Here is a 15,314-nt window from a genome sequence, read left to right on the forward strand (position 1 = left end):
ACACACACATTGGGACCAACAGCAGTAAGGCATCAATACTAATAGTAGTAGTGGAAATGGGATTACCATTAACAGCAATTACAACAACAATATTAATGAGAATAACAATACATTAAAACAATAGTAGTAGACCAGTCTCAATATGACTGAGAAGCCACATGACATGGTACGAAAGCCAAAACAAAACCTAAATGGAAAATATTATTGACATTACATTGCACTCTTCACTGGCTGCCCCTCAGGATGTGGCAGGAGGAAACATTTAGGCTTTTCACCCAATACATATTTAATTTTTTCTTCATCTTTATAGTTTCAAATTCTTTGTACTGAATGATAATTTTGGCAAAGAAAGATTATCTTACGTCTTAGTATTTGTCACAGTGTATTAGGAAATTCAGCTCTGTCTCTACCTCTCCCCTGGAGCAGAGTGAGCACAACCTGTCCTCTCTGGGTAGCCAGGTTTGCCTGTGATGACCATTCTCTATAGCCAGACTGTGCTCACTGAGTCTGTACCTAGTCTGCCACCATGTACTGTCTGTTTAGAGCCAAATAGCATTGAAGTTAACTAAGGTGTCTTTCCAATAGGTTATATATTTTCATTTTGTTTTGTGATAATTTGGTTGGGCCAGATTTTCTGAGTGCTGTCCTGAGGCTCTATGGGGTTGGTTTGGGTTAGTGAACTGAGCCTCAGAACCAGCTGACTGAGGGGACTATTCTCTTGTTTCGTCTCTTGATATTTTAGGGCTGTGTGATGAAATGTTTTGGGGTCACTTGTTTTTAGATGTTTGGAAAATTTGATGGCAATTTTGTCTATTAGAATAAGGAGTGGGTATTGGCCCAATTCTGCTCTACATGCGTTATTTTGAGTTTTTCTTTGCACTTGCAATACAGTCCTGCATGCAGTATTTGAATTGGATGTTTGTCCCATTTGGTAAATTCATTATTAGATAGTGGACCCCATACTTCGCTGCTATGTAGAGCAATTGGTTCTATAACTTATTGGAAAATGTTGAGCCAGATTCTAATTGGAATTTTAATGTTCCTTTTAATGGCATAGAATGTTTTGTCTCTCAGCTTGCTCACAGCCATGTGAAAGCTACATGTGTTGCTGATATTTAGTCCTAGATACGTGTAGTTCTTGTTGTGTTCTAATAGAACTGTGTCCAATTTGCAGACGACACAACAGTGGTAGGCTTGATTACCAACAACGACGAGACGGCCTACAGGGAGGAGGTGAGGGCCCTCAGAGTGTGGTGTCAGAAAAATAACCTCCCACTCAATGTCAGCAAAACAAAAGAGATGATCGTGGACTTCAGGAAACATCAATTTGGAGCACCCATCTATCCTCATCAACGGGACAACAGTGGAGAAGGTGGAAAGTTTTATGTTCCTCTGTGTACATATCACCGACAAACTGAAATGGTCCACGCAACAGTGCCTCTTCAACCACAGGAGGCTGAAAAAATGCAACTGCACCGCCCACCACTGCAGGGCTCTCCAGAGGGTGGTGCGGTCTGCACAACGCATCACCGGGGGCAAACTACATGCCCTCCAGGACACCTACAACACCCAATGTCACTGGAAGGCAAAAAAGATCATCAAGGACAATAACCACCCGAGCCACTGCCTGTTCACCCCACTTCCATCCAGAAGGCGAGGTCAGTACAGGTGCATCAAAGCTGGGACAGAGAGATTGAAAAACAGCTTCTATCTCAAGGCCATCAGATTGTTTAACAGCCATCACTAGCACAGAGAGGCAAGCTGCCAACCTGCAGACTTGATATCATTGGCCACTTTAATAAATGGAACACTAGTCACTTTAATAATGCCACTTCAAGAATGTTTACATATCTCGCATTACTCATCTCATATGTATATACTGTATACTGTATACTACACTATCCTTCTATACTATCTATTGCATCTTAGCCGCTCTGTCACTGCTCATCCATATATTTGGAGGTTATATATACGTTGTCTGTTGTACGGTAAATTGGTAAATATCCAATCTGGCTTCTGCTCAGAACGTTGTGTTCATCAAGGAAATGACGTAGTCTGCTATTTATGATACTGCAGAAAATGTTTTCCAAGTTGCTGTTAAAGCAAAATCCTCTGTAATTATTTGGGTCAAATTTGCCTCCGTTTTTATAGATTGGTGTGATCCAGCCTTGGTTCCAAATATCGAGGAAAATACCTGCAGTGAGGAGAATGTTGAAGAGTTTGAGTATAGCTAATTTGAATTTCTGGTCTGTATAACTGATCATTTAATTTAAAATTCCATCAGCACCACAACCTTTTTGGGAGAGTGTATACTTTTTCCAATAATTATTGTTCTATAATTGGGGTATGCACAGGATTTTGATAGTCTTTGACTGCTAATTCAAGGATTATAATGTTTCTTGTGTATCTTTTTGTCCTGAACTCTTTGTTATATTGCTGTAGAGGTTTGCAAAGTGATTTCTTCACATATCACCATTTTTGGATAGCCAATTCCTCTCTCTCTCACTCTCACTCTTTTAATCTTTGCACAGTGCTGATATCCAGTGTTAAGGAGTGCAGCCCTTTATTGCTATCCCTCCACCCCACCCACACACAAAACACACACACATACCAGATTATTATATTTTCAGAAGCAATCTTCGCCACAGAGCATAAAAGTGAGAAATAATAGTGAAATAATGACACCAAACCATAACTGTGATATTTCACTGTTTTTTTAAGGAGAGGAGAGAGGGAATAGCCAGAGGCAGTAGCTGGAAAGAAAATATACCAGAGAGAGCTCCTGTCTCTTCCCTCTCCCTCTGTTTCTCCCTCTCTCTCTCTCTCTCTCTCGTTTAATCTTTGTACAGTGCCAATATCCAGTGTTTAGGAGTGCAGCCCTTTATTGCTAGCGCTCCACCCACAGACTCACACAAAACACACACACCCTCCCCCCAGATAATAATACATGTGATAGCAATCGTCGCTGCAGAGCATAAAAGTGAGAAATAAGAATGAAAATACGAGGCCAAACCATAAGTGTAATATTTCACCGATTTTATAAGGAGAGGAGAGAGGGACGAGCCAGAGGGAGGAACTGGAAAGAAAAGATACCAGAGAGAGCTACTGTCTCTTCCCTCTCTCTCTCCTTATATGCACATGCAGGGTCTGAATGTACAATTTTTGGTTCCTTAACCAGATCATTAACCCTCTTCACAACCAGGGGATAGCTGTGGCCTTGTTTTTTTTCTTCAGTCAAATATTACATTTGACCGCTCAGAACGTTGAAAAGAAACAAGGCCACAGCTATCCAAGAGTGTGCAAAGCTATGGTCAATCAGGAAGCATCAGGAAGCATACAAATTTATAAAATGTATTTAAAGGAAGCTCTACCCCACCATAATCACATTTCATAAGATGCTACAAAAGTACACATTATATGAAGAGAATGAGAACATTTTAATAACTCAGAAACTGTGTTCCGTGTCTTGATTGACAATATTTGACTGAAAAAAACTCCCAAGGCCACAGTTAATTATCTGGCTGCGGTTTTGAATAGTGCAGGTTCAATCTCACATGTTCTATAACCATGTTTCCTTCGGAAAAAAAGGTGAAAGTGAGGCTCAGATATACTCTACTAAAAGAGAGGATGTCTTTATTTCGTCCCAATGTATAAATCCAGTCAGAAATGCAGAATTTAGACTAACTGTAGACTAACCGTAAGTAATAAAACGTGTAAAAATGTACTGTTCAATTTTTTAAAAACGCACCTGATATAATTCCTAACTAGTGGTGCTCGATATGGTCCCTCCTGGCTTATTTTTCATGATCTGAAAAGTAAAAGTGATCCTAGATCAGCAATCATAGTGTTGGATACTCTGTAAATATGGGCCTAGAAGTATGCAGCATATAAAGAGGGTGGGTGAAGTGATGGTGAATAACCCAGTCAACAGTATTTCCATGGGTAAGAAGGCTTAAAAGGAGCATGGAATTCCTGATTGACCATACTGCCATGGCTATATATACTGAAAAATACAATTAAAGAGTGCTTCCCTGGTGGTACAGAGGATAAAATATCTGTTTTTGAAAGCAAACATTGCAGGTTCAAACCCCACATGTGCAGATTATCAACATATGAAGTGTAAAAAATATATATGGGTGTGTTTGCATGATGAAATGTTGTTCAAAAGTCCTATGACAATGTGCAGTTTGTCAATGTGTGAAAAACATGGTTGCTCTTGTATGACTAAATGCTGTTTACATTTACATTTACATTACATTTAAGTCATTTAGCAGACGCTCTTATCCAGAGCGACTTACAAGTTGTTCAAATTACCTATGAATTAAATTAAAATGCTATGTTTCTGAGGACCTCCAAGACAAGGTCAAATGTTTATTGTGTGAACATCAATGGAATATTATTTTAAACCTAAAACAAATATGCTATGAATGTCATAAAAACAGACGTATATATTTCTTACAGCATTTAGAGAATATCTTGTGCAACCTAACTTAAACATTGTACGAATGTCATTACAACTGAGCATATTTTATGTTTTGGGAACCTATATCTTGTAATGTACCCACATAGTTTCCACAACCTAATTACGGGAACCTTTAAAGAACTCTTTTGTTAACATTCTTGCCTCATCAAGTAATGTTTTGGCACCCTGATACAAACATTATCTGACCGTTTTTTTTTTGCATTTTGGGAACATATCTTTTGTGATGTCCCCACAATATTCCCACCAGACTGTTCCCACAACCTAATAAAACTTTCTGGGAACCTTTAAAGAACAGACTAAATGTGTTCTGGGAATGTTCTTTTAACATCCGGTGTATGTTTTTTGCACACTAAAATAAACATTGTAGAATCATTCGCACAACTGGACAGTTTTTGTATTTTGTGAAAATATATTTTGTGATTTCCAAACAATGTTCCCACAAGACTGTTCCCACGACCTAATGAAACGTTCAGCGAAAAATTTAAGAGCGGGCGAAATGTGTTCTAGGAACGTTCTTGTAAGTGTTTATTACAAACATAAAAATGTTTGAGGAATGTTCTGTGGTGGATGTTACAGATGTTTTGCACAACATTTTAGTGAATGTTAGGAGAACATTCCAAGGATATTTCATCTAAAATATTTTTTTATAAATAAATTGATTTTATTAAAAAACATTTGTTTTTGGGATGTTATCATCCTAACGTTAGATAAAACCCGAACTGGAACTTAATGGGAATCTTAGCTAGTGTCCTGGGAATGTTTCCGGTTTGCTGGGTTAAGTGTACAGAACAGCTCTCCTGGGTCTCCACACTTAGTGGCTAGAGTATGGAGTTTTGGAACACCATCTTTTGCGTGTTCTTATCCAGAATGTTCCAGTGTGCATGCGTGTCTCCGTGTGTATGGTGAGGAGACAAAACAGCTGTACATGTGTGTGTTTGGTCTTCCAGAAGTAATTCCAGAGGTAATTTCTGTGTTTTTCACCGTGTGCTGCAAGGACATTCCCAATTGGGTGAGCAGCTGTTCAAAGTCTCACAGACAGTATTTCGGTCATTGTGGTATTTTTTATGTGGCCTCTCTTTCTGTGTCTTTCTATTTCTGTGTGTGTGTTGTGTTGTGTGTGTGTGTGTGTGTGTGTGGTTGTGTGTGGTGTGTGTTGTGTGTGTGTGTGATGGTTGTGTGTGTGTGTGTGTGTGTGTGGTTGTGTGTGTGGTGTGTGTGTGTGTGTGTGTGTGGTTGTGTGTTGTTGTGTGGTGTGTGTGTGTGTGGTGTGGGGAGAGGAGAGAGAACAAGTTTGTGTGATACGATCTCGTGGGGCAGAAGCTCTGCTCTGTCTCTCTCTTCATACACAGAGACAGAGAGGACACAGATGAGAGTGAGAGACAGTTTGTGTGATATGATTCCATGGGGCAAGAAGCTTGAGTAGCATGGAGGAAATTGAAACCGGCCTGGGTGATTAGAGCACACACACACAACCAAACACCCCACAACTTTCACACAGGACACACACACACCACACACACCACACACACACCACACCGTTGGCGAAAGGGATTACCAGAGAGAAAAAGTAACCTTCTGGGAAACAGCAGTGAGTTTGAGGAATCGACGTGATCAGGCTTGAACCACCAAACCCTCACACAGATCAACCTATGCTACAGCTACAAGTATGCCAAAGCTACTGTATATGTGCACACACATATTCCTCCAGAAGGGGACACCATCACACAGCAGGCCGTGCAGGAAGCTTGTCAGTGTTCCACTGTCTCCAGGAGAGAAGTGGCCTGGTGAGTAGAGAGAGAGAGAGACGAAGGAGAGAGATAGATGAAGAGGAGAAGAGGAGAGAGAGAGGAGAGAAGAGAGAAGAGAAGAGAGAGCGGAGAGAGGAGAGAAGAAGAGGAGAGAGAGAAGAACAGCGGACAGTGTCTGTGTGGAGAGAGAGGGAAAAAGGCTAGGGTAAGAGAAGACGAGAGAGAAGACAGTACAATGTTACATGTCTGTGTGTGGGGGTGGTGGGGAAGAGAAGAGAGAAAGAGAGAAGATGGGGAAAGCGAGAGGAGGCCTATATAGGAAGAGATATTTTTGATGGACTAGGTTCATATCTCTCCTGTATTGTATATTTATATTTATGGGCAGTAGAAATTCCCGGGGGATGTGATGTGATGTTTCAGGATGTAACTGATACAGACAGTTACATCAGTTACATCACACACTGTGAAGGCATGGCCTTCACTGAAGACATTAATTTTTTCATGTATTTATTCAAATTATTTTTTCAAAGTATTTATAGAGGAAGTTGTGTTTGCGTATGTGTTCATTCAGTCAATTGCCAAACATTCCAGTTTCTAGATCTGTCCCATACTTTTCAAACAATTGCAGTCAGGTGTTCATTGTCAAGTGGTTCTTGTTTTCTATTTGTCCAGCTAATTAAAGTGATGATCCAAGGGTTTTGTATCATTTCAGACAGTAGTTTTGAAAGTACAGATGTAGGATCTTAATTTGATCACTCTTTTGTTGTTGATCAGAATTTACCTGCACAAAAGGAAATGAAAACTTGCAGTGTATTCAAGGTTTAAAAAGGCTTTTAAAGTTTGTAATTTCCACTTTTAACTTTCAGACTTGATTTACCCTAACGTAAAATGTATCAACTCCTACAAAAAAATATCCATTCATTATAAAAGACATAATAATTCAAATTTCTTGTCGCTACATGATTATTTTCCTGCTGTAGCAAATTGGCTCAAATTAAGATCTGTAGTGCTCACAAGCCAAAATGGGTCACTGAAAACTGTGAACAACTGGGTTTAACATCATATATTTCTTATGATATGCTACGAATTGTATTTTGTACAATATGTTACAAATTTATAAGCTCTTAAGATCCCGGACTGCATTTTTAAGTGTTTAGTTAACACAGGCTTTTAGCAAGTAACTAGTTCACCTGTCAGCCATGTTAAAAATGGATGTTCCAGAATGTTTGTGGGATTGAATGTCTTTTAACTATGGTGAGCCACATCCATCTTAGCTGCCAATTTTGTGTGGTTTTAACTTGCTCTGCTACTGCAGTTTTAAATAAATAAATAACCGTTGAACAGCTTTTTTTCTCCGTCTTTTTTAAAGCATTTTAGTTGTTAGAGTAAGGGCCAGCACTCTCTCTCACACACACACACACACACACCGACTTATCTATACATATGGCAAAGCAGAGATATGTCAAAGTCTGTTCTCAGCACCGAAGTGTAGGCCTGCAGAAATGAGGCAATTGTCATAGTGTTAAGTGGCTTTCTCTCTTCTTATTTCCTGTTCTTCATCTGAAAACACTGTGAAACTGTGTGTCTGTCTACTGAGACCACTGACAGGTCAGAGCAGTTGAAGGAGAGGAGACAGTAGAGGACTTTAGATTATTGAGATGCACTGCCTTTACATAACTGTGGGCATGCAAGCAAAGAAGTCGCCATTTCAGCACTACTCTCCTGGACAGTCAGTTCTATTGCTCTCAGGTGTGTGTGTGTGTGTGTGTGTGTGTGTGTGTGTGTGTGTGTGTGTGTGTGTGTGTGTGTGTGTGTGTGTGTGAGAGACAGTTTGTGTGATACGATCTCGTGGGGCAGAAGCTCTCTCTGTCTCTCTCTCATACACAGAGACAGAGAGACACAGAGAGAGTGAGAGACAGTTTGTGTGATATGATCTCATGGGGCAGAAGCTTGAGATAGCTATGAGGAAATTGAAACCGCCTGGGTGATTAGAGCACACACACACACAAACACACACTCACACAGACACACACACACACACACACACACACACACACACACACACAGTGGCGAAAGGATTACCAGAGAGAAAGATAACCTTCTGAGAAACAGCAGTGAGTTTGAGGAATCGACGTGATCAGGGCTTGAACCACCAAGCCCTCACACAGATCAACCTATGCTACAGCTACAAGTATGCCAAAGCTACTGTATATGTGCACACACATATTCCTCCAGAAGGGGACATCCTCATCACAGCAGCCGTGTCAGGATATCCGATTCTTTCAGTGTTCCCACGTTCTCCAGGAAGAGACTGCCTGGTAGAGAGAGAGAGAGAGAGAGAGAGAGAAGAGCAGAGAGAGGCGAGAGAGAGGAGAGAGAGAGAGAGAGAGAGAGCGAGAGAAGAGCGAGAGAGAGACGTGAGAGGAAGAGAGAAGACTGAAACATGTCAGAAACACATGCTACAGTCAATCGACAGTCGTGAGACGCGCTCCCATCCACTTCCGCACTGACGCCTGGAACAACGGACAGCGAGGGCCAGATAAGGGACATGGTGAGAACGAGAGAGCGAGACAGGAGAGACGACAGTACAGTACAGCCTGTCCTGTGTGGTGGGTGCTGGGGGAGAAGAAGAGAGAAAGAGGGAAATAGATCTTACTCGACTACGACCATCTGATTCTGGATCACACCTAACCGCTGTCACGCATAACCAACTCCACGTGGCGACAACAAGATCCTCCTCCGACTCGTTACTCACCACACTCCTACTAGATGCTGTCAGAAACAGATCATCGACAGAGCTGGTCGACCATCTCCATACATCACTGCACTCCCAATGGCAATAACTATCACGCCATACTGCATAAACAGCTCTCACACGACTGCCTCTCCATCGTCAACCTCTGGTCCTTGCCAGCATCTGATATATCATACCTAGGTATACCTTCGACGACTATCGTACACGTACCGACACTCCAGCGAAATCTCAGTACACTAATCATCATCCCAAAATCAATCAAGTCAATACCTCCACTAACAGTGAACCCGCTCACCCGCATCCACATCTCCACATCCAACTTCTAAGCATACAGATCCCAGACCAGCAGATCGATAAACCAGCCTACATACTCAGACTAGATAGCTCCTACAACGGGGAAGACGGCACCCAGCACCCGCATAAGGACTAGAGCACCATGACAGATAGACGGCCAACCTATCATAGGAAGTAATTTTTGAGACTAGGTTATACTTCCTGTATGTTTTATTGTTCATGGCAGTCTAGCTGACGACAAATTCCCGCGGGGATGTGAGTGATTCTCAGACAATATGTTTCAGCATGACAGCTAGCTTAGCACGTGTAACTCGGATACAGACCATTAAATCATCAGTTCACATCCACACACTTGGAGCATGGGCCGTCACTGAAGACACATTAATTTATTTTCCATCGATTATCATCAATCTTATCCTGGCTACAGTATCTAAGCATCATACTCCATACTGCATATATAAGAAGCTGGTGTTTGCGTACCTCCAGCCCGTGTCCTCACTAGCCACAATGCCCAAACATTCCAGTTCTCTAATCTGTGCGCAACTAGCTTCGTTCAAACCATCTTCGCATGCCCATCAGTTCATTGTCCAACGCTGTCGTCGTTCTCACTTAAATTCTCTACACTCTACAGATCCATTCTGAATGAATATACACTGCATAGACATCACTCACAGACAGGTCGCTTCTCACTCAACTATTGATCCAGTTCCAGTAGCATAATAGCGCGTTCGTCATCTATACGAGCTATCGCCATACTTACACAGCACTGCTCGTCTCATACTAGCAGAGTCGCTACTATAAGTAATCACTCCATCATCTCCTAGATATATCGAGTCACTATCTCTGATACGAACCCTTATCCCGTCGCCCACGTCCCAAAGCCTAACGTAGCGATATAACTGAACCAAATAACACTCCGCCACTGTACATGCCTCATATCACTCCAGAGGCTCATCTATCTCCAACTAACATACACTTGCCTTTTAAACGTTTCGTAATTGTTCAGCATCATCACATTTCTCACACATTGCTTACTATGTACACCCTCCTACTATAACTGCGTATAAAAACACATTCATAACTTCCTAACCAAATGCGCAAAAATATACCGATTCATTAGCTAGAAATGACATTTAAAATAATCTCTCAAACTTCTCCTATCATACAGTGACATAATCGCCCGTAGTCGCAAATTGAGAGACCTTCCTAATATTAACAGCGTCTGCTACTAATCTATGCACCAGATCAGCTCGAACCATCAACTGCTACCGCACACAGACCGCCGAACATACTCCGTCCGAACAAACATATACGTCGCTTAGATCGTACTCTCAGGCTTTAAAATAATATTCCTACCGCTCGTTTCTTCTGAAATGTACCTAACGCACGAATTGTAGCTCTTGATAACAAGCGACTTTATCAATAGCCAGCTCTATAAGACATCCCGACGATGCACTATTCGATAAGTTATACTATCAACTCTTAAAGCTTGACATACCAGGCGGCTTACAGACCAACTACTTACGTCTACACTCACTATACACACGCTCATGACGACATGTTGGACACATAAAGCCCGTATGGACATGCTATTCCAGCACCTTGTATCTATTAATCGGCGACGTGCCAATCCACCTGTTCTCCATCACTAAAGCTAGAGCAACGTAGGCACGTAGCCAATCGCGATTACATCCTCAGACGATGATACTCGCAGATATATAATTGCGTACTGTCTCTTAACTTGCCGCGCTGCTACTAGCGTTTTAAATCTAAATCAGCTATAACGACCTGAATCTACTCCAGATTTTCATCCGTCTATTTATAAGACAATATGATTATACGTGTTGATCAAGGCACAGCCACTCTCTCTCACCACTAAACTACACAACAACAACACCACTTATCTAATACACGTGAGTGCCAAAACATGAGATATACTTCAAGTCTGTTTCCTGCAGCACGAGTGTAGGCACTGCAAAATGAGAGCAGATTTCATAGTGTTAAGGGCATTTCAATCTCTCTGTTTATGTACCGTGTTCTGTCAATCTTAAACACACTGCTGCTCTACTGGGTCCTGTCTACTGACCACATCTATACTAGCGCTTCATGAGCGTGCATGTCCTACTACACTGACATGAGATAAGATGTCAGCTACGTAGATAGGAGTCGTTATCTTCCTCTGAACTATGCCACATGCCATATCTCCACATAACTTCGCACTGCAGAAACAAAAGAAGTGCCCATTCAGCACTTAGCTGCGTCTCCCTGAACGTCGATTCTAACATGCACTCTATCACGAGTGACTGTCGGCTCACTTATCTCGTCATGTGATCACAAGATGATCGGTATGTACTATAGCTTGACATCGAGTAGTGTGCTGTGTGAGTCCTTGGCAGCAGTGTGTTGTGTTGTGTGTGTGTGTGTGGTGTGTGTTGTGTTGTGTGTGGTGTGTGTGTTGTGTGTGTGTGTGGTGTGTGTGTGTGTGTGTGTGTGTGTGTGTGTGGTGGTGTGTGTGCGCGCGCGTCCTGTGCGTGGGTGCGTCGCTGTTCATTTCAGCACCAGTTCAGTGGACAGCGCCAGTCTGCTTAAACTACATGGGTTATAGCGCGCGGTACAGTTTACTGCAGCCATTCTCTGAATGTAACGACAATGAAACTCACTCAGTAAATCTGACAACACCATTCCCTCATTACTGAATACTGATTGGTAGACATATTTATCACCCAAATGTGCCCTACATGTGGACATGTTGCCATCGCTGTCATTGTGCTGTCCCTATCTCATACATCGAGTTTCCACAATGCGCATGGATCCTAAACTGATACGAGTTGACTACCAATGCTTGACTAGTGCCTCAGCTCTGTGAAAAGAGCCACTGGGGTCTTTATTGAATTGCGCTTTTAATATGATGGTTTCTATGAAATGATGAGGGTGGAAAAGAGAAGGAAATTGGGAGGGCAGATAGAAAGTTCATGGAAGACAAGCTCGTCGGTTCAGCGTCCCCCAACAGACATGAGTTGTGCCACACACACAACACACACATACACACTACGCACATTCCACACACACACACACACACACACACACACACATCTGACTGATTATCAGACACGACAGAACCGGTCTTTAGCTGTAGTGCAGCGCTGATTACGCAGACGGGACTCTCTCTCCTCATCGACCTCGTTCCCTCTCACAGTGTGCGGAGGAAAGAGAGAGAGTGAAAAGGCGCCTCTTCATCTCTGATTATTCAGACTGAACGGAGGCACGAGCGATACCCCCTCCTCCTCTCTTTCTCTGCGCCGGAACCCGGGTGACTGGAGCGCGCGTGTCACAGTGACAGCTCCACCAGCGAAAGAGACGAGACAGATTATCTGGGGAACGGGCTCTGTAGCTTTGTTGAACACTAGGTGCTACAAAAGCAAAACACCAAAAACTCACGGGCTCTTTCTTCAGAGAACGGACACAGCTTCTGCTGCGCCTGTGTCTGTCTGTGTCTGCATGCACTAAAGAGAACTATCAACTCGGTGACTGGATTTACAGTTATACATCCACGAACTAAACCGTCTGGAATCTATCAGGAAAATAACGTTTTTTTTTTTCTTCAAGAGAGACTCCAAGGGCGCAAGGCACCTGTCAACAGCATCTAACTCTGCTCGGTAAATCTGCTCGAGCCATTCTCAGTGCCATCAGATACCGCCACACTAAACACCCTCGCCTCTCCCCAGAACTGAAAGGAAAGAGAAAGGAGAGAGGGATAGTCGAGAGAGGGGAAAGGTAAGAAGGAAAGAGAGAAAGAAATATTAACTATTCTGTACCAGGAGCTAGATTTATAATTTTACTAGAACATTGGCATGGCAACCACGGGCATCAACAGGCTACATATCCTACCGCCCTGACTATTTAACCGACCCTCAGTGCGTTACTCATGCTTCCTTCTATAAGCAGCCTGAATAATTAATTTAATAATAAAGAAGAAACACTTTTTATTGAAGTTCCATTTTCCCTGAGGAGTAGCTGAATATCCTCCCCTCGACCTAGGTCGGACTCGGACTGAGAGGAGGGACACTTGACTCTCTGCTTCACCTGGTGAAGAGTCCGGTAAACCGGACCGACCGACGTCCGCACACACTCAAGACCCCTGCGCATGGGGGATTGCGGCCCCACGAGGTCGGATGTCGTGCAGTACGTGCTATTACCTGGTCATCAGCTCCACACACCTGAGCAACGGCCACTTCCGGCGTGTAAAGGGTGTCTTCAGGGGGCCGCTCTGTCGCACGGCCTCCAGCCAATCACCGGTAATGTACCTGTGTGTGTGTTTATGTGTAAAATGCCAAGCCTGCTAAGAGACTTTGGTGCTCAGGTGGAACTGTATTTCTCTACACATGGTGGTGCTGGCAGATTATCATTCTAAGGGATCAATCGAAATTCAGGCAATTGTTACCTGGAGGAAAATGGGGGAGGGTCATGCTTTTTCAGTTTCAGTCAGCTGGAGTGTTTAGTATTTATTGTTTCATCCAGGGGAGGGTCATGTCATTTGTAAACGATTAAATGTAAGCATTTGTCAGAATTTTGAATGTATGTACGACTATGTGTAACTTTAGTGTACAACCCTGCTCTCTCTCTCTCATTCTCCTCGCTTAGCCCACCTGTGTGGGCATTTAGCGTTTGCCTTTCCATTGGCTGTTCGATCAGTCCCTCTTTCTGTTTGGCGTATCCAGAACGTGGGCGTGTAGAGTATCTGGCGAATAAAATCGTTTCCGACTTTAAATTCAGAGTTTGATGACCGTTCTTAATCTGAAGTCGGAAGAGATCTAAAGTAAATAGATGAAATCTGGTGTTGGAGGAGATGCTACAGAATGGAGAGGATATCTGTCCATGTGGATGGCTGGACTATCTGGATGCCTACGAGTTGTTCTCCTTTTCTTTTTGAGTGATATGTTTATCCTAGGCTGCCTGTTAATTCATATAAATCTGATTAGTAAAAAAATATTTCACTGTGTATATTCCTTGGGGAGGCCTATAGGCTTGCATTATTATTCATAAAAATTCCTCTTTAGCTCTTGGAGTCCCAGGAAAAGCTAGACTAGGCCTACAATACGTTGTTGTACACTTATGTCAAGCATTTTATTTACTACTACAGCTTGCTGAATGTAAAATACAGAAGCCTAAAGAGCTGGGGTGCATTCATTATTCTGCATTCATTATTCAAAATATTTCTTAAACGGAAGTTAACGAAACGAGAAGGGACCTACCTGAATTTGTTCAATAGAAACTCTTCTTTTGCTCTGTTTGGTTATAAACGGCAAACAGTTTCTGTAATGAATGCGCCCCTGGCTGGGGAATGAGAGAGAGTGCGTGCGATGGTGTGATCAAAATACACCATATGAGTAACCTGCTAATGTACCTTTCTGGATCTTGTACTCTGTGAGAATAGACCCAGAACTGATCCAAATGGTTGGATAATCCGGCCTGGGCTGTATGGTACTCCCTGTAAATATCTCCATTGGCCTTCTAAGCAGAGTTCCTCTATCCAGTGTGTTCTTTTGCCCATCTTAATCTTTTATTTTTATTGGCCAGTCTGAGATCCGGATTTTCTTTGCAACTCTGCCTAGACGGCCAGCAATTCGGAGTCGCCTCTTCACCGTTGACGTTGAAACTGGTGTTTTGCGGGTACTATTTAATGAAGCTGCCCGTTGAGGACTTGTGAGGCATCTGTTTCTCAAACTAGACACTCTAATGTACTTGTCCTCTTGCTCAGTTGTGCACAGGGGCATCCCACTCCTCTTTCTATTCTTGTTAGAGCCCGTTTGCGCTGTTCTGTAAAGGGAGTAGTACACAGCGTTGTCAGTTTATTGGCAATTTCTCGCATGGAATAGCCTTAATTTCTCAGAACAAGAATAGACTGACGAGTTTCAGAAGAAAATTATTTGTTTCTGGACGTTTTGAGCCAGTAATCGAACTCACAAATGCTGATGCTCCAGATACTCAACTAGTCTAAAGAAGGCCAGTTGTAATTGCTTCTTTAATCAGCACA

At 42.5% G+C, this 15,314-nt stretch overlaps 1 protein-coding gene across 1 annotated transcript in view; it reads left to right on the forward strand.

Annotated features, from left to right (window-relative positions):
- Positions 1-12,593: 12,593 nt before the first annotated feature.
- Positions 12,594-15,314, forward strand: part of LOC111964634 (G patch domain-containing protein 8-like) — a 63,093-nt gene continuing 60,372 nt past the window's right edge. Inside the window, 1 exon segment of the mRNA XM_070443949.1 lies at positions 12,594-13,575. Coding sequence (XP_070300050.1) covers positions 13,453-13,575 — 123 coding nt within the window. The 5' untranslated portion in view covers positions 12,594-13,452.

The sequence above is a fragment of the Salvelinus sp. IW2-2015 genome, linkage group LG6.1 (assembly GCF_002910315.2).
Source record: "Salvelinus sp. IW2-2015 linkage group LG6.1, ASM291031v2, whole genome shotgun sequence".
Classification (NCBI taxonomy): Eukaryota; Metazoa; Chordata; class Actinopteri; order Salmoniformes; family Salmonidae; genus Salvelinus; species Salvelinus sp. IW2-2015.